Raw genomic sequence first — 19,273 nt, 5'->3', positions numbered from 1 at the left:
ATTTATCTAAGCAAGAAAGGATAGCACTACGGAATCTCAAGTCTCGTGATGATATCATAATCAGGCCCGCTGATAAAGGCGGAGGAATTGTCGTGATGAATACTTCAGACTACGTCAGCAAAGCAAATGAGCACCTCAGTGATGCTAGGTTCTACAAGCCTCTTGACTCTGACCCCACCCCACTATTTTGTCGCACAATTAACCAAAAGATCAGCGCGCTAATCGCTAACGATTCTATTCCACGTAACATTGCGGAGTTCATTAGACCGAAAAATGCTACTCCAGGTTCATTTTACCTATTGATTAAGGTACACAAGGAAAATAACCCCGGCAGGCCTATAATATCAGGAATAAACACACCCACCGAAAACATTTCTCTCCTTTTAGACCATTGTATCAAACACGTTCCTCCGCTTCTGCCCTCTTACGTAAAAGACACCAATGACTTTCTCCTCAAAGTCGATTCGATTAATAAGCAGAACAGCGATTTGAGCAACGTCATCTTGGCTACTATGGATGTTACATCCCTTTATACAAACATACCACACGATGAGGGTCTCGATGCGGTGAAAGTTTTTCTTGAATCTTTCCCGTCTGAATTTCTCCAGACATCAGCTGTCCTCTCGCTCCTTGAGCTTGTGCTCATGTACAACAACTTTATATTTAACGAAAAACATTTTGTCCAAATTCAAGGTGCAGCAATGGGGTCACGCGTGTCTCCCAACTATGCGAATCTTTTCATGGGGCAATTCGAAGAAAAAACATTAGCATCCTTCCCGATCAAACCTTTAGTCTTCTTAAGGTACATTGACGACATTTTCATCGTATGGTCGGGTGATGAACCATCCTTAATTGCGTTTTTCGAGCATTTTAACTCCGGACATCAGGCCATCAAGTTCACGTGTAATCTTTCCCACGCATCAGTGAATTTTCTAGACGTGACTGTCTCTATACAGTCTGGTAAGCTGGTCACGAATCTATACAAGAAACCCACTGACAAACGCCAGTACCTTCATTTTAACAGCTACCATCCTAATACTCAGAAGAGGAACATCCCCTTTGGTCAATTTACACGTCTAAAACGCATATGCTCTAACCCAGAAGATTTTGAGGCATGCGCTGAAGAAATGTCCAACGATTTTAGAAAACGAAACTACCCTCCCAACCTTATAAACAATGCTCTCTCCGCGTGCAAATCTCTAGATCGGGATAAATTACTTTCACATGAACCGCGGCAGCAACAAAACCCCTTATCCTTCGTTACCGCCTATAACAAAGCACTGAGTGGCGCAGGGTCCATCTTCACCCGCCATCTCAACATACTTCACAGCGACGAAAAACTTAAAATAATTTTTCCTGCTCCCCCCAATATCACATTCCGTCGATCACGTAACATTCGTAACTTACTAGTTTCATCCCGTCTATCCCGACCAAATCCTGGGTGTTCCCCTTGTGGTAACAAACGCTGCCAAACATGTCATTTCATTAGCCCATGTACATTTATCTCGAGCACCTCAAACTCTTTTATTTTCGAAATCCGACAGGGATTGCACTGCAACTCTTTTAACGTATGTTACCTCATTATGTGCACGAAATGTTGTATTCAGTATATTGGAGAAACCTCGAACACCATGAGGGAAAGGTTTACGGCCATAAATCCGATATTGTTAATAACCATCCTACACCCGTTTCTACACATTTTAACCTTCCTGGACACGCTTTAGGTACAGACCTCAAAATCGTTATCCTTGAATCGGGTTATAACAGTGACATGAAGCGCAAAAATCGCGAATCCTTTTTAATTGCAAAATTCCAGTCTCTGAAGCCTCATGGTTTGAACATCCACGCAGGCCCACTACAATTATTGAACCCGTAAATATAATTTTTCAAATAAAACAAGATAATGATAAACACACACACACTACTCTCCAACTTCCACATTTTTCTTCGTTTGTCTCTCTCCTGAGACCACCTCCGTCTTCACTTTCTCACGGTCCACTGGTCACCTTTGTACTCAGCACCCGTGTCCTCATTCCGTCGCCATAACCCCCCCCCCCCCTTTTTATCCTTAATTCCTCGAACGTCACCTACAAGTGTTCTCGTTTCCTGTGTATAAGCCCTTGGGCTCGCGTTGTTTCGCTTCTGACACCCCTGCTTTTGTATTTATGTTCTTGTGATTTTTATCTGTTGTTTGCATCCTTTCCATCAACCTGTTACCCTCTCATGCCAGAACTCCCCCTTCAACTGTATATATGTGCCTGTACCATGTTTACATTTTTGTAACCTGAAGAAGTGCAGTCTCGTGCACGAAAGTCTTGTTTACCATGTGTAAATAAATAAGTTGTTCCTACCGTTTAATATCACTCTTTGATTTACTCACCACCGGCAACTTGACATCGCCTATTTTTTCTGCCTTCGTATCTATAATTTAGGTTATAGTCATGAAAAGCACATGAAGTCAAGCATGGTCATAATTCATGTCATTGTACCATTTCTGGCAAATGTGGTCGGAAATAGTGCAGTCATGGCCTATAATATACGTTCTAGTCATGAAAAGCTCATCAAATTCTACATAGTCATAACTCGTGACGCTATACCAATGTAATGAATGACCAAGTACCCGCAATTTATCGTATTATTGTGCAGCAGTAGTCATAATTTACTCGGCTATACTGATTCCAATGGCGGCAGATACAAATGATATGGGCCGGATTAAATTGGCAGACCACTGGATTAATTTGGTTCACCATGGAGTTAAATGGATTGACCGTAGGATTAAATTCAGTGACCATGAACATCATTGAGTGACCACATGACTAAATTGAGTGACCACTTGGTTAAATTGAGCGAGAAAACATGTAGTTGTCTTTTCCACATACACAGGCACAACCGCTTGCGTTTCGTGAAGCACAACTTTATACTAAACATCTCACCGGTCCGGTCACATCCAGAACTTTGCGGGCGGACTACGAAAAAGACTCAAATGGAATAGGAAAATGTCACTGGTACCGATAAAAAATGTATCTTTATACAAGATTTTAAATCAACTTTCCTCAAAGAGGAAGTTCTCAAAATAGGTATGCTGTCAGGGAACATTTTGCGGCTTCACTATTTTATCGAAAGAACCCGCACATCATACTCTCAGATTTTCGGAGAGAAGGAGACGACAATGCGAGCTCTGGCGTCTCTCCTAGCAACAGAACGCGAGGTATGTCGGGCCCCGCATTCCGCCCTATGTTGCAAGACTGCCATCAGCTCTGACAAGTGCACGAACGTCGACGCTCGAGAAGAAATTTTGCCAGACGAAAGCAGATACCGCACCCCCTCCTTCCATTATGATCACATTTTGGGAAAGCATTGTCAAAGACATATGGATCGCGTTCGATATGATGGCGAAGGCATGAGGCAGTGTTTATGGTAGCATTTTGAAACTGTCCACTTTTTTCATTTAGGCGTTCGAATGGGGGTGCAATGCAGTGTAGGGCACAGTAGTGGCAAGTATGGACACTTACTATTAGCATGCTTTTTGTAATCCACTATTTGTCGCACTGACAACTCCGTGAAGTTCACATGAAGATCGAACTGCAAATAAGGTTAAATATCAGTGCTATTCAGACAATGCCTGAGAGTTGACACAGCCATGATAGCAATAATAAGCGAACTCCTTCATCTGTGTGGGCAATATGGAAAGGCGCCTGCATTTTAAAGCTATAGCTTGGCCGGGCCAACTCCTGTGTAGGTCCATCCGCGGCTATATAGGGGTGACAGCAAGTGACAGCGCCAGCATTACGTCATCGCCAGATTGTGTGGGCGGCTGAAATCGTAGCCATCACAGCAACAGCGCAAAAGTTCAAGGATGTCACAACACCTCAAGACGCTTTGAAGGACAATTTAATAGCATTTGAAAAATGGTTTTAGACCGGTTAGAACAGTTTAGAAAAATAGACGCTGAAGATGACGAAGTGTGCTCCCTTTCGGGCACAACAGATTCGGACAGTCACCGGGGAGGAGTCCACACGCATTCCACTCATCTACAAATTGTATACTACGTATCGCTCTGCTGCGTGTTCACCTGCATTCGTTGCGCAATTTTTGAAAAAAAAAAAAGAAAGATTTGAAAAAAAAAAAAAATAGACGTCGTTTTGGGAGGTGGTTTCTACGGCCAGGAAGACATCCTTCCGGAAAGCGCACGCAACCACTCGACGAAAATTCAATTAAATTAGTTTTTAATGAGATGCATTCGGGGAAATACGATATCGCAGAATTGAAGCCAGTCATCATTTAAATTCAATCTCTCCTTTAAATATACTGGAATGAGCACGTACTTTGAGATATAAATCGCAAAATTTCGATATGCGACTGAGCAGCGGAAACCGAGGTCACGCTCTTTTTGAGCGCAAAAGGTGCGACGGGGGCTCACGTCGGAGGAACGCGTGTTTCGTAGCGATTGAATTCGTTAAAGGGGCACTAAAATGCAAAAACAAGTTCACCTCAAATCACGTTCCACGCTATGGTAATTTGGTATTTGTTATCCTAATTCAAAACTTTGATTCCGTTACGAAGCTACAATCAAAAATATACGGGACTCTTTATTGCTTCGGCGCTAAGCAGTGAACGCCGTTTCAGCTCGTGCATCGGTGTTTTTAGTCCATGCTGCGAATGCACGCGCGTGCCACGCCATGGAGCAGTGCAGGCGAAAAAGATAGTGCGCGTTGCGAAGCCGACTGCCGTCGGAGTCGGAAGGACGTGAAAATAAATGTTGTCAGTGAAACATCTGCGAGAACTGTGGTAGGCTACAATTCAGTGACTCGGTATTGCAAAATGAAGCAGTGCGCATCATGCCGCGCATATACGGAACAGTACGATCGGACCCGTTCCAAATCCCCACGGCCACGATAGGTAAGCGCGCGCTTGTCCTGCTGTCTCATTGGATGTCGCCAATCGTCGTTTCCTTCCGCCATTCCGTCATTCCTTCCGTCCGCCATTCGTTGCCGGCAAGGACGGCTCCGTTTTGACGGCGGTTTTCTTCATACCGTAGCGCTGCGTGAAGTAATTTTGCGTGTATTGTACTAATTGAAATACGCAATTTCATTTGAGAGCAAGTTGTTTTTGCATTTTAGTGCCCACTTAAGGCATGTTCCCACATATAGCGATTTGCTATGTAGCGCTAGAAAATAGGTCATTCTGTTCCTCCTCGCTTGCCTTAGGAGTTTGCTAATGCCCTCCTAAGGAGTGCCCTTCAGGATATGCTATATTGCAACTGATTTTATCTAAGAAAAAGCGATATATGTATTTTTTTAAATATAGGTTCGCATTTAGCTGGGACACGCTGTATATTCTTTTTTCTTACAGTCCGGAGAGCACGCGACACTGTCGAGTAGTGCACAACGCGAAAATTGATGTTAAATCGTGCAATAGAGAACACTCAATCAAACAAGCAGTCATATTCTCCTGCGGAAAGTCTAACCTTGCAGAGTTCATTTTCGCCTGCAGCCACGTTGTAAAATGTGGTGAACGTCACATTTGCAGTTCCTCTGCCTCGTGCTGTCAGAAATACCCTTGCCCCAGGATAATGCGGGATCTAGGATGAAAAAAAGGAAAAGAAAGCAAGAAAGAAAAAGAACAAGTATATCGCCTAAACTCGGTACCTGCGCTGGAAATCACTCTTATTAGGGGTTAAATAGGGGAACTGTTCTTCTAGGTTTACAGCAGAGATTGTTGCATTCGGTATGGTGGGCCAACCAGAGCAAATTGCGGCTACAGTTGTAAATTGCAGGACGCAATCATGCCAGTTATCTTATCTTAAGCAGTGATATTAAATACTAAGAGCAACTTATTTATTTATACATGGTAACACGGCTCTCGTGCACGAGACTACACTTCTTCGGGTTACAAAAATAAGCAAATACAAATTCAAATACAAAGTCCTTCATGTTACAAAAAAGGAGGTTATGGCGACGGAGTTCCGTCGCCATAACCTCCTTTTTATCCCTAATTACTGGAACGTCACGTACATGCGTTCTCGTTTCCTGTGTAAGCGTTTGGATTCGCGTTATGTTTTGCTTCTGATACCCCTTCGTTTGTATTTACGTTCGTTTCATTTTTAACTGTATTTGCATCCTTTCCATCACCTTGTCACCCTCTCATACGACAACTACCCCGTCAACTATATGTGTATATATGGTCCTGTACCATGTTCATATTTTTGTAACCTGAAGAAGTGCAGTCTCGTGCACGAAAGTCGCGTTACCATGTGTAAATAAATAAGTTGCTCCTACCGTTTAATATCACTCTTTGATCTACTCTTCACCTGCAACTTGACATCGCCTATTTTTCTGCCTTAGTATCTTCTTATCGTAAGCACGTTACCTGTCCCTACATGACTACCATCGGCGAGAAACTAATTAGTAATTCGTGACTTCGTATCGCGAGAAAATTATTATCTTTCCCATCACTTTTTAGTAATTTTCAAAGCCGTCCACGGCCATTCCAGCTGTTGTTCACTCCTAAGCCTCTTCGGAATTCCGTTGAGGTTAGGTAAAGCAAGCACACACCGACTTCCTCACACGTGTGGATATTCGCGCAGTGTCTTGCGTGCTGTGAGCGATTTTTGTTTTCAATGCAATTCAATTCAATGCAATTCAATGGGTATGCAGTTTGGTATATACCTGGATACTGTTGACTATGTGGCGGTTGTTTCGTTTAATCCTGAAAGTCTGAATGAAGTTCCTGTCTGAACTGAGGGTAACGTCGCACGTGAGGTCCATCAAGTCGTCCTTGCTGTATGTTGCATACTTGGTAAGAGCCTGGAGGCCGACTACCATGTCCTGTGATTACAGGGATTTCATTATTCATGACAGTTAATACGAGTAATTCTTTTGTAAAGTAAAATGTAGTAGACCGGTTTCACGTCAGTTCAGGCAAAGAGGTCCCATCGACCCCCTGGTTTTTTATTATTGTTTAAATTCATAAGCTCATCGTACATGATGACCAACAGCGGTAAAACGAATAATTTCTACCGAACAGTTTCCGTGAAAAAAAAAAAAAAAGAGAAAATCCGGCACTGAATTCGAGCGTTTCAGTTTTGCCGTGTTTGCACGCGTGTATCTCGTGAGTTTTAAAATATATTGAGGTGAAATTAATTTGTTATACCGTAGTATGCCTACTGGCCAGGAGTCCGAGCGCAAATTCTGGCGCGTAGGTGCAACTCTCTTTGCTATAAAAGATGGCGAACATGCTATCTCGCGCAGTTTTGTTTCAACTTCGACGCGTGATCTCTCTGGCTGTAGATGTCCCTCATTACCATACTTGGTATCAGTTCACTCATCTTTTAATGCTCTTTCTTCTGATGTATCTATGGTGCCTATGCCTCCTACGTATATCTGCTGAAATAAGCAAATCTTTTGGCATATTTCGAAAAAACAAGGATTTTGCGCGTCTGTTTCTCGAATAAGCCGCTTTTAACTTCATTTATATTTTGGCAGGCCATAGCCCGATGTTAGGCCTTTCATGTGACGTAAAAAAAAAAAAAATTCTGCTTCCAAAGGCGCACACTGGCCATTAGCGCGTTAAAAGCGCGGTCCTACTCTGCGTGCGTATGTGTCGGAGCCGGGCTGGTGGTACCTCGGAATAGCGAGCCTGCTGTCGATGCCGTACAAGAAAAGGAACATATTTGTGTAATCAAAAGGGGTAGTTGATGTCGATATATTTACAAGACTGCGGAAGGCGCATTTTGCAATGACAGCGACAAATGATTTCACTCAGTTTCTATGAAAACGTCGCTTTTCTGCATTCACTGTCCACTGTACGAGCTATGAATGTTTCCTGGGCTCCACTTTCCGATGTCTTGCTTTGCCACGCATGCGAACCCTGTAGACCACTTTGATGCAGTATACATTTACCCATTCCTTTCTCTATTGCATTCTAAAACAAGCCACATCCTCAGCGCGTAGATGGAGTAAATGAACGCGCTTTAGGTGTTTTGCCAATCACGTTATAACATCTTGTGACCCTAGGATCACATTTCGCTCGGGTGAACGCAAGTTGGGGGTAGTGGCATGGTGCCTGATTATTTTACCGATCCTGACACCCGTACTTTTGTCGTGGCCTGTTCCTGTGAACAGCCACGTGGCGCTCGCAAAGCTAGATTTGAATATCTCATAGAGCCCACGCGGGTTTTTAAAATTGCTCACTGCTCCATCTGACACGTAAATCATTAGCTGTGAGAGGAACATTCTCGTCAAGACATTCTTCAATAGCTATGGAAGCTAACAGTGAGTGTGCTGAATTGTGACACAAGTCTTCGCTCGCCACACAAAAACTGTACGTTTCTGTGCCAGCTGTTACCACACATGTGAATATGGCAATCTGTTTTTTCCCAGTGGCACGCTTGTATTTCGCTAGGCGCTAGGCACTGTGCATTATGTGCGCCTTGGAAGGTGAATTAGTATTTTTCTCCCGTATGGCTTTGCTCTGAACGTCTCTAATGTAAGTATGAGAAGTGTTAGAACTTAGCCATCAAAGGCAAGGTACTGCTACAACATCAGCACAGAACAAGCGTTTTGTACTGAACGCCCCATGCATAACTTAAAAATATCGTACAATGAAGGAAAGCAAGCTTCTAAGGAACTTGAGGGAGCCCTGGAAAAAGCAACTCCTAACTCGATATTTATCTGTACAGTATTTCTTATCACCGTGTAAGCAGCTTGCAAGAGAGAGGTTTTATCCCCGCTGACCATTCGGTCGTTGAAATACCGCTTTACGGCAACATAGGATTTTATTCAGATGCTTTGTGGGAAATAACGAACTCCCAGGCGTGGATTCTTTCTTTAGCAGGACGTCAAGAGTGTGCCGACGAGTAGCTCAGGTAAGACTTAGGCCAGACAGCATTGCCCAAACAGAGGACGCATCGACTGCACGTCCGTCATCCCGCGGTACCGCCAGACGGGCTCCGACACGTACGGACGCAGACTAGGGCCAAGTTTTAGCACGCTAATCGCAAGTGTACGCCTTTTTGAAGCTATTTTTTTTCATCAAATGAAAGGTCTAACATCGGGCAATGCCCTTGCAAAATATAAATGAAATCAAAACGGGCCTTTCCGAGAAACAGACGCGCAAAAACCTTGTTTTATACGCCGAAACATTTGCCTGCTTCAAGAGATATCTGTAGTAGGTATACCCACCATATGTGCATCAAATGAAAAAGCATTAAAAGCTGAGTAAACTGACACTAAGTATGGTAATGAGTGACATCTACAGCCAGAGAAACCACGCGTCGAAGTTGGAACAAAACTGCGCGAGAGAACATGTTCGCCCTTTTTGTAGCACAGAGCGTTGCTCCTGCGCACCAAACTTTGCGCTCGGAATGCTGGCCTGCAGGCATACTAAAGCATTAAAAAATTGCACTACAATACCTTTTAAAACTTAGGAGACATGCAAACACGGCAAAACTGAAACACTCGAATTCAGGGCTGGATTTTCTCGATTTTTTTCACGAAAACTATTCGGTTAGAAATTATGCATTTTACCGCTGTTGATCATCCTGTACGATGGAAAAGCCACGAGGTTGATCGGACCTCCCTGCCTGAACTGACCTGAAACCGGCCAATACATCAACGAGTTCTCCAAGAACATTCGCTCATCTGGAACGTAACTCTACCTAACGAATGCAAAATTATCGAACCTGCGTGGAGCTGGCGTCACCGTTTGGGTGAAAGTGCGTGTTCATCCAGTTGACAAAGCTTTCAATATAAGTCCGATCGCCTCCGTCGATTATTAAACTCATCAGAGCGTATGCCGTTGCCTCAATAGTAAGCGACTGCGTGGGTGCAGGAATGTGCCGCATGTTAGTTTCTGTAAGAAAATCACATGTATCAGGAACACTGTCCAGAAATATGGGTAAGCAGTTCCACTGTGCCAAACCATATACGAACTCAGGATCAGCGGCATGTGATCACGTTTTCCATAACTTATAGGGAGAAAGGGGGATCCCATCTATCCTTCACTGTTTTTTTACCATACCTATTTAATGACTTACATGCTTATTTACTTAATTGTTTATTCGCTTTTCGTTCTTTGTCTTCGATTTCGATGGCGACCTACCCGCGCTGACTCTGTATTAAAATAACTGCAAAATAAATTTCTCTCACACGAAGACGTTGCAGCATAGCAAACGACATCGACACGGTACCTCGTAAACAACAACCGCGAACCGACGTCACATCTTGTAAAATTCAAGAAGAGCACTGTTCCTCGTGGTAACATCAAAGGTGAGCCATGATTACAGTGCTGGACAAAAGTTTACGTAACGCGCGAGCGGTGTATTTTCTCCTCAGTGTGACACCCTGGCGGCGGGCGGAAGCGGACTCCTTCATTCGTTCAGAGGGAGGAAAGCAGTGCGCAGGTGGCGACACCAATCCAAACCACTTCGCCCGCACACTCCAGCGATACCGAAACTACCCCAATGTGTCACAACCAACGCACTCGCCCATCCTTCTGAACGAGTGAACTGGCGCGCTTCCGTCCCCCGTTATTAAAGGCTGGTTCACACTGTCACGTTTACGCTTGCGGCTACGGGTTACGGGCGCTTACGGTGGGGGTTGCCATGACGACGAACAGAAGGCGCCCGCAAGACTGTTTCCGCATGGAGTTGAGGCAACTTCAACTTTTCTCCCGCAAGCTCCGTAACCGTAAGCGCACTGGCCAATAGGATGGCAGAAAAGTTCGGATGCCGCGCATGCGTTTTGTCTCGCCCGTCTCCTTGCAAAGATGGCGCAAACATTTGCTGTCTTAGAAGCTCTTATTCTTCAGGTTGAGAAGTGTCCCTGGCTATACAATAGCAAAATAAGCGACTACAGGGATGCCACGAAAAAAGAAAACTCATGGATGACAATTAGCATAGCAGTGGGTCTGTCAGGTGATATTTTCACTCAATGAATTTGTCCCAAGTAGTGAGTTGCACGTTGCACTGTCGACGATGGCGTTAAGTTAGGAACATTAACAGTTAACAGTTAAGAACATCGTCAAGGAATGTCTGATTGTCTCCAAAGCAGCCGGCACCGGGGTGCTGGACGCTGGACGCCATGCTACTCTGTCGCTCTATTTCACTTTTCTTCGGAAGGATGGCGCTCTAGGACGCCGCTGCTCATTGGAGGAACGGAGCGCGGAAACGTAGTGATGTGAACGATGGAATAACGGTAGCCGGCAACGAGAAGGGTACTACGTAAGCGCAACCCGTAGCCCGTAAGCGCGAACGTGGCAGTGTGAACCAGCCTTAAGGGTGTCGCACCGAGGAGGAAACACACTGCCCGCGCGTTCCGTAAACTTTCGTCCAGCGCCGTACTGTCCCTATGCATTGGTGCCGGGAAGAAAAAAAAAGAAAAACGCCACGCACGCGTAAATACAGACCGGCTGTCTCGGTTGCAATCACTGATCGCGCTATAAGGTCATCTCTTGCGTGAATTTTCCCGTTGGGGGCAAAAAAAAAAACTGTCTGAAGGGCGAAGGGGGATGGAAATGAAGGCATAGAATAGGCACGAAGCGCTAAGGGCCGAGTATGATACGAGGTACACAGGTAGGGCCGAAGTACTTCTCAGTTGGTGGAAATAATTTAAAACAAAAAAAAAAAACGAACACTGTTGCCTCGCTCGTAATCACATCTGTCTGTCGATGTGAACACGTGCGCAAAATATTTCCATCGATCAGTTTTCTTGTTGTTTTTTTTTAGAAAAAACTGGTCTTCTCTTTTCTTGTTGGGATACGTCTTCTGCTACCCGCTTTCTGTTCTGTGTAGAACAGCGTGTGCTGCAATTGAGAAGCGTTTCAGAGCGGGACAGAGAATGAGAGAAAGGGGTACGGTCACTACCTCGCTTAACCGGACACTACGATAGTCGTCCCTTCTCGTGCGGATAACGGATTTCCGGACAAGCGAACCCAGAAGATGTCCAGGGAACACGAAAACTCAGGACTCCTCCTGACTGCTCCAGAAGAAAGAAACCTAGGGAAAGATTGCCCCTGGTGTCCTTTACCTCAAACAGTACCTCAAAACGGCAGCTCAAAAAGGCACCTGCTGTGTGACCCAACTGTAGGTTCGCCGGAGTGCCACTCCTCCTAATCCGGGAGGATGTCGCAGATAGTGGACCTGCCCAAACCAATGCCACGGGCCTTTTTGGCCCAGGACGAGAGACTGGAGATGCTTTCGGACGACATCGACATTCGGGGTTCACATACGAATTTCTTGTGCACGGTGGATACAGGACACCTCTTCTGCTTCTCGTATACAACCTCTACTGCATGCCCGCACACGTCTTAGGAAAGGCAAGCCAAACAGTACAGAATGCCCAGGTGAGATGTGACCCATTTCCCAAAACAATGCGAACACAGCGCATGCCAGGGAAAAGAGCCTGTTGACACGATTCCGGATATGCGAATCAGATTGACATAGGTTCTTGTACATTGGGCTCCGTGCTTGCTGTCCGGATGCGGATAACGAATTCTGGATAGCTGAACGAAACGCCAACGGTGGCAGGCTCGTTCCCGGTAATGTGGACCGGATAACGAGTTTTCCGGATGCCTGAATTCCGTATAAGTGAGACATGACCGTATATCCTTGGTTTGCGTAGCGTATGTTAAATCTTTGTGATGACGACGAAGCAGTCATCATCTCGTGACCCCATATTCTTCTGTTACTCAGCCATTAAACATAGTCATTCCTACCCGCTGTCCTGTTTTCCACAAAATGGTGCCGAAACCCGGGATCTTAACAAACGACGAACGTGATCGACTTAGGAACCTGACATACCTGAACGACTCAACCGACAGGGAAGACAACAGTGGGTAACGACAGGACTAACTTGGCATAATGGAACGATTTGATCTGATCCACAAGCGACAGGAGCTGCGAACGAAGGTGATAATCTTAATGACCGACCTCGAACGCAAACGATCCACCGAAGAACTGCAAGACGTAATCGTATTCCAAGTGAGGATGGAGCAACTACGCAGATCAAACGTCCACCTCCAACGAATTGACAGCGAGATAGAATTGATGCTTACCGAGGACGAATTTGAAGAAGAGTACACGAAGCAAATACTTCTCCAAGACGAGATAGAAACTGCACTTTTCAAAGCTAAAAGATACTTAGCGGCAAGAACAAATGATGTCCCAGTTTCAACGTCAACCTCAAAAGCGAGCAACCGCGCGGCGCCCGGGACTGCATCAACGACTGCACAAGTGCCATCAACGTTTACTATATTGCCTGTAGTGCACGACATAGTCCAGCATCCGGAACTGACCTTTGTCAACTTGTACGGCGAGATGCCAAGCCAACAGCAGTACCTCAATACCGATGTAGTGATAGAAGGTTGTACTCACACACGCACGGCTCTGGAACTACGAGATGCAGAACCGACGTACGTTGACCTACCACCTGGAAAGATAACACAGGCAAAGGCTGGGAGGCCTACGGACAGCCTGGAACCTAAAGCAATCAAGCGAATCAGTGAAGACTTGAGAGGAAATGTCATTGAAACGCCTCAGACTGCAAAATGGCAGCCTGAAGAACCGAAGGCTTCAGAAACGCTGCAGACGTTTGCGCAGCACGAGGATCAAGACAGACGGTACGTGGAAAGACGGCAGAACATCGATTCGGACATAAAAGGCGAAGCAAACGATGGAAGACAGGGAGCAGAAACGCGGAACAACATGTTGCTGTCAACGGCAGAAATAACAGTGATAGCAGATAATAACGAACAAGAAAGAAGGACCAGGGTACCTGATAACAAGTTCCTACCCAGAAGAAAGAAATTGACAGGGCAAATGGTACAAGACCCTGAAGGACTCCTTCCCGATCCAGCTGCAATGCCTAACTCAGAAGACGAAGAAATACGGCCAAGATCATTAGTGTCTTTCAAAACGTTGCTTCAAGGAGACGTTGAGTGCGTCGGCAAGCAACCACTGACCACATACTATAAGTCGGATGACACTTCCATCGACAGGGACCTCCTTCCTACAGCAATCTTATCAATATCCTTTCACCACGACGTCATGTCAGTCGTGTGCTGTACTGCAAGGTGCCTTAGAGACAGGTCACGATCCCTGCGCAACAGATCTATCAGTATACGATATACTGCTGGAAAGACATATTGTCTGAAGGCTTATAGGAAGAAGAACACCGTCATCAGTGAAGTCCGACAGTGGAAGCCAGCGGAATCTCAACTAATGCGAAAAGCTCCGCCATGGCTGCACGTTTCACCGCTGCACGGCGCTATTCGTACCCATATTGCTGGCATCACCAACATTAGTCGACGATCCGCCCGTTAACGCCTTCCGCGGCGGGCAGCCTGTTAAATCTTTGTGATGACGACGAAGCAGTCATCATCTCGTGACCCCATATTCTTCTGTTACTCAGCCATTAAACATAGTCATTCCTACCCGCTGTCCTGTTTTCCACAGCGTATCCCCACCAGTATGGCTGCGGACAAACCACCATGCGGGACCTCTTTAATGCGCCGTTCTGTCATTCGCTTCCCTCTTTTTTACGGCGACAGCTATATGACGGGAACTTTTTGTCGAGGACGGTAACGTCCTATTCGGCGCACCAGCCAAGTGGAGAGCACGTCGAAAAAGAACAAGAAAGCGACAGCCGCGCGGCATGTAACGTGCAAGCGTCGTCAGCCGATCGCACGGATAGATCACTATCTGCAGATACACTCTTAACTCGGTATTCTGACCTCATCAGAATGATTAAGAAAACTGACTCGTCAGATAGATAAACCTCGTGGAGAGGTGAAAAAACGTTCCTGTATTTCACCTTGAGTTACATGTTCAGACAGACGAGAGCGAGAGCTCAACAGTTGGTCTACATAAGACACAAGGGAGAGAAGAAAGGTCACGTGGTACAGAGATCCAAAGCGTTGTACACAAACGGAAAGAAAAGAAAACGGAGCGAACCACAAACACACCGAAGCCACCCACCTCGTCCAGCCAGACCGCTGTAACGCAACCGAGTTAAACCCGACACTTGTTGTGGTTATGGCCAGTGGAGTCAGACAGGGGTTCTTCGAATTGTATCAACACCGGGGATCCCGCTTCGAGATGGGTGGCATGTTATGGTTCCCTCCAATCTGCCCCTCCGTGTATACTTCGGCTGATATCATTTGGTTTGAGTACAAGAAATTCACACGCTAAGAATACAGAGCAAAGAAACGAAACCCGTGCCTTGTAAGTGGCAGCACACTCCCCCGGCTGGTGTCCCGTAGGATACCAGATACTATCATGCACTATCATGCACACAAACGAGTTCAGTCACTTTGATCCGGCGAGAACAGAAGAACCATCTCGGAGACTGGTCGTTCAAAGGTTTTCTTCTTGCCGTCTTTAACTGTCTGGAGTTGCACCTTGCGCACCTTACCGTCATTCCCTCGCCGCACAGCGGTGATTCGTCCCATTGGCCACTCGTTGCGTCTAGCGCCCACGTCTTTCAGCAGCACAAGATCGCCAACTTGAAGATTAGGTCGATCGGTTTTCCACTTGCGACGGCGTTGAAGGGTGGGCAGGAACTGTGTTCTCCAGCGATGCCAGAAGCTGTTGGCAAGAGCTTGAACTTGTTTCCACTGCTTCACATGAAGACTTTTAAAATCTCCTGGAGGTGCTGTTGACGACGTAGGTTTCTGCGTCAGGATCATTGCAGGGGAGAGCACTGAGGGACATTCGGGATCCGAGGAGACTGGAACCAATGGTCTTCCGTTTATAATGGCGGTCACTTCTGCTAGGAATGTGGTCAAGACCTCATGGGAGAAGCGAGGAGAGCCGTCGTTCAGAAGCATTGAATCCAGGATCCGGCGAGCCATGCCTATCATGCGTTCCCACACGCCACCCATGTGGGAGGAATGAGGTGTATTGAAAATCCAGGTGCAGCCTTGCTCGCTCAAGAAGCGTTGAACTTTACGAAGTTCGAAGCCAACAGCCGACATCTTGAGCTCAGAGCAGGCACCAACGAAGTTCGTGCCCCTGTCTGAACGGAGCTGTTTCACTGGGCCTCTGAGCGCAAGGAATCTTCGCAGGGCGTTAATGAAGCTTGACGTATCCATTGACTCAATGACCTCTATGTGCACTGCACGAATGGCCATGCACGTGAATAAGACTGCCCACCGTTTGTTGTGGGCGAGACCGCCCCTTGTGCGACGTGAGGCGACCATCCAAGGGCCGAAAACGTCCAGTCCCACGTAGGTGAACGGAGGGTCCGCGCTTAGCCTATCTTCAGGCAAGTCGGCCATCTTCTGATGCTCCAATTTTCTTCGAAGTTTGCGGCATGTGATACAATGATGAGTCATGGCGCCGATGCATCTTTTTCCGCCGATAATCCAAAACCCGGCAGCTCTAATAGCTCCTTCGGTGAAGTGTCGCCCTTGATGTTTAACTTTTCCATGATAGTGCCGTATCAGCAATAAGCCTACATGATGGCGACCCGGAACGATGACTGGATGCTTTTCCGCTTCGTCGAGGTCGGAGTTCCGTAGGCGTCCACCAACTCTCAACAGGCCCTGATTGTCGACGAACGGGTCGAGCTCACACAAAGGGTTGCTGGACGAAATGCGACTTTGTTGAGCTGCGTCCGTACGGGGACATGTGACGGCTTCTGGAAATTCTTCGTGTTGGACGCAACGAAGGATTACTTTCTTCGCCTCGTTCAGCTCATCCGCGCTTCGAGGTTTGCTGCAGTAATGCCATCCGTGACAATCAGCCAAAGGGTTATGAAAGGAACGAGCGATATGCACCAGGCATGCCACGGCCCGCAGTAAGGATGTCCATGTCGAAAAGCGCTCGAAGCGATGAGCCCCCAGTTGTTGATTTCCTACGCGAGTTGCCGAGACAGCCACTTGAGGACGGATTTCCTTGTCCTGATCTGGTTCAAAAAGCGGGAAGGCTGTGCGCTCTCTCTGCGCGTCCGTACATTCCCGGAGAAATTTCGGTCCTGTCAGCCAAGTCGTGTCAGCCAAAGCATCTGCAGCCACAGGTCTAGTGGCGTGATCTGCAGGGTTCTGACCGGTGGGAACGTAATGCCATTGCTCGGGCTTCGTAGATCTTCGTATGCGGTTCACACGGTTGCTGACATAGACGTAGAAACGCCTCGATTGATTGAAGATGTATCCGAGCACAACTTTGCTGTCCGTGTAGAATTTAATGTCATCGATGTGAGCATCGATCTCGCTGACGACTAGCTCTGCGACATCGACGGCGAGCACTGCGGCACATAGCTCAAGTCTTGGAATGGTCTGTTCGGGGCGCGGCGCTAGCTTTGCTTTTCCAAACACAAAACCCACGTGTTGCATTCCATCAGCATCTGTGACTCTGATGTACGCCACAGCGCCGATCGCCTTTTCTGAGGCATCGCAGAATACACAGATTTCCCGTCGACGGGCGTCGGAGAGAGAGATTGCAGTGTACTGGCGTGGTATCTTGAGCCGTTCAAGATGATGTAAGGAGTATCGCCACGTTAGCCAGTTGTCATTCAGGTCGAGAGGGGCATCCCAATCTGACGTTTCTGAAGAAATATCTCTCAGCAACAGCCTACCTTGTACTGTCACTGGGGCTGTGAATCCTAGGGGGTCGTATAGGCTGTTCACAGTGGATAGTACGCCGCGTCGTGTATTCGGGGTGTCTTTTACGGGCACTTTGAAGGTGAACGTATCTCCCTTTAGGTCCCAGTTTAGTCCAAGGCTCCGTTGCATCGGTACGTGACCTCTGTCGAAGTCCATGTCTTTAAGGCCCCTGGCGTAGTCATCGGATGGGAAGGCGCCCATGACCTCCACAGAGTTAGAGGCTACCTTGTGAAGCCGCAGGTTTGCTCCTTTCAGCATGTGTTGTGTCCTTTTGAGTAAATCGATAGCCTCCTCTTCGGTCGGTAAGGACTTGAGGCCGTCGTCGACGTAGAAGTCTCTCTCGATAAAGTGTCGAACGTCCGCACCAAAGTCCTGCTCTCCCTCCTGTGCGGTGCGCCTTAAGCCGTAGGTTGCAATAGCGGGAGAGCATGTGTTGCCAAACGCATGTACACACATCCTGTATTCAATGACATCCTTGCTGGTGTCGTTGTCTCGGAACCACAAGAAGCGAAGGTAGTCTCTGTCTTCTTCACGTACGAAGAAGGAATAAAACATTCGCTGGATGTCAGCCGTTACCGCCACAGCCTCTTTTCTAAAACGGAGAAGCACACCGATCAGGCTATTTGTCATGTCCGGTCCCGAAAGGAGCAAGTCGTTGAGCGAAACACCTTGGTACTTGGTACTTGAATCGAAAACTACCCGGATTTGGCCCGGTTTCTGCGGGTGGTAAATACCGAAGCTGGGGAGGTACCAATATTCGTTGGCTTCCTTTCTTGGCGGTGCCTGCTCAGCGTGGCCATTTTCGAGCATATCCTGCATGAAGGCAACGAAGTGCCTCTTCATCTCCGCATTCCTTTCCAGAGTGCGACGTAACGAAGCGAACCGAGAAAACACCTGTTCTCGGTTGTCAGGGAGTTCACGTCGGGGCACACGAAAAGGCAAAGGGGCTACCCAGTTGTTTAACGTGTCCCTGTGGAAATCTCCGTCCATCAAGCTCAGGAATTCTTTATCTTCCATTGACGGAGCAAGCTTCTCGTCATCTCTTGTGATCTGGAATAGGGGATCCGTAAGGTCGTTGCTTAGCGGCGGGGGAGACTGGACGACTTCTTTTGCAGAATGCTCAAAGCAGGGCTTTTCTTTCACAATCATGTGGTTGGGGCAGGGCGTGAAGTAGGAAGGACGGCCGTTTTGCAACACGGTTGTGGCGAAGGTACAGACCTGTGGAGTGCGCAATCGTTCGATACAGACGTCCCCAACTATGACCCACCCGAGGTCTAGCTTCTGGGCGAAAGGAGCGTGGTTGGGACCGTTGCGCTGCTGACGCACTTTGTGCGCCTGAACGAGATCCCTTCCTAAGAGCAGTAGGATTTGTGCATTGGGGTCGGGTGGCGGAATGACATTTGCCAGTGCCTTGAGATGAGGATGTCTGCGAGCAGCGTCCGGTGTTGGAATCTCATTCCTGTCATTAGGAATCTGGTCGCACTCCGTCAACGTTGGTAGAGGCAGACGTATGCCACTGTCGATGCCCTCAACAACATAGCCGGTAGCTCGTCGTCCCAACGTCCCAACCACCCCGGCGCACGTCCTTAGCGTGTATGGATACTCGCACCCGTGAATGTTGAAGCATTCGAAGAATTCGGGTCTGGCCAATGACTTATTGCTTTGGTCGTCA

General features: G+C 47.1%; 1 protein-coding gene across 1 annotated transcript in view; it reads right to left on the bottom strand.

The window, feature by feature from the left end:
* The window catches only part of LOC135395258 (complement C3-like), a 126,747-nt gene that overhangs the window by 27,768 nt on the left and 79,706 nt on the right, over nt 1-19,273 (bottom strand). The window contains exons 26-29 of the mRNA XM_064626501.1: nt 9,683-9,852; nt 6,669-6,827; nt 5,468-5,581; nt 3,513-3,582 (exon numbers count right to left, since the gene is read on the bottom strand). Of these exons, the coding sequence (XP_064482571.1) occupies nt 3,513-3,582; nt 5,468-5,581; nt 6,669-6,827; nt 9,683-9,852 (513 nt within the window). The remainder of the gene's footprint in view (nt 1-3,512; nt 3,583-5,467; nt 5,582-6,668; nt 6,828-9,682; nt 9,853-19,273) is intronic.

Source organism: Ornithodoros turicata, chromosome 1 (assembly GCF_037126465.1).
Source record: "Ornithodoros turicata isolate Travis chromosome 1, ASM3712646v1, whole genome shotgun sequence".
NCBI classification, from domain to species: Eukaryota; Metazoa; Arthropoda; class Arachnida; order Ixodida; family Argasidae; genus Ornithodoros; species Ornithodoros turicata.
Note: the sequence above shows the minus strand (reverse complement) of the source record. Positions and strands in the feature narration are given on the sequence as shown.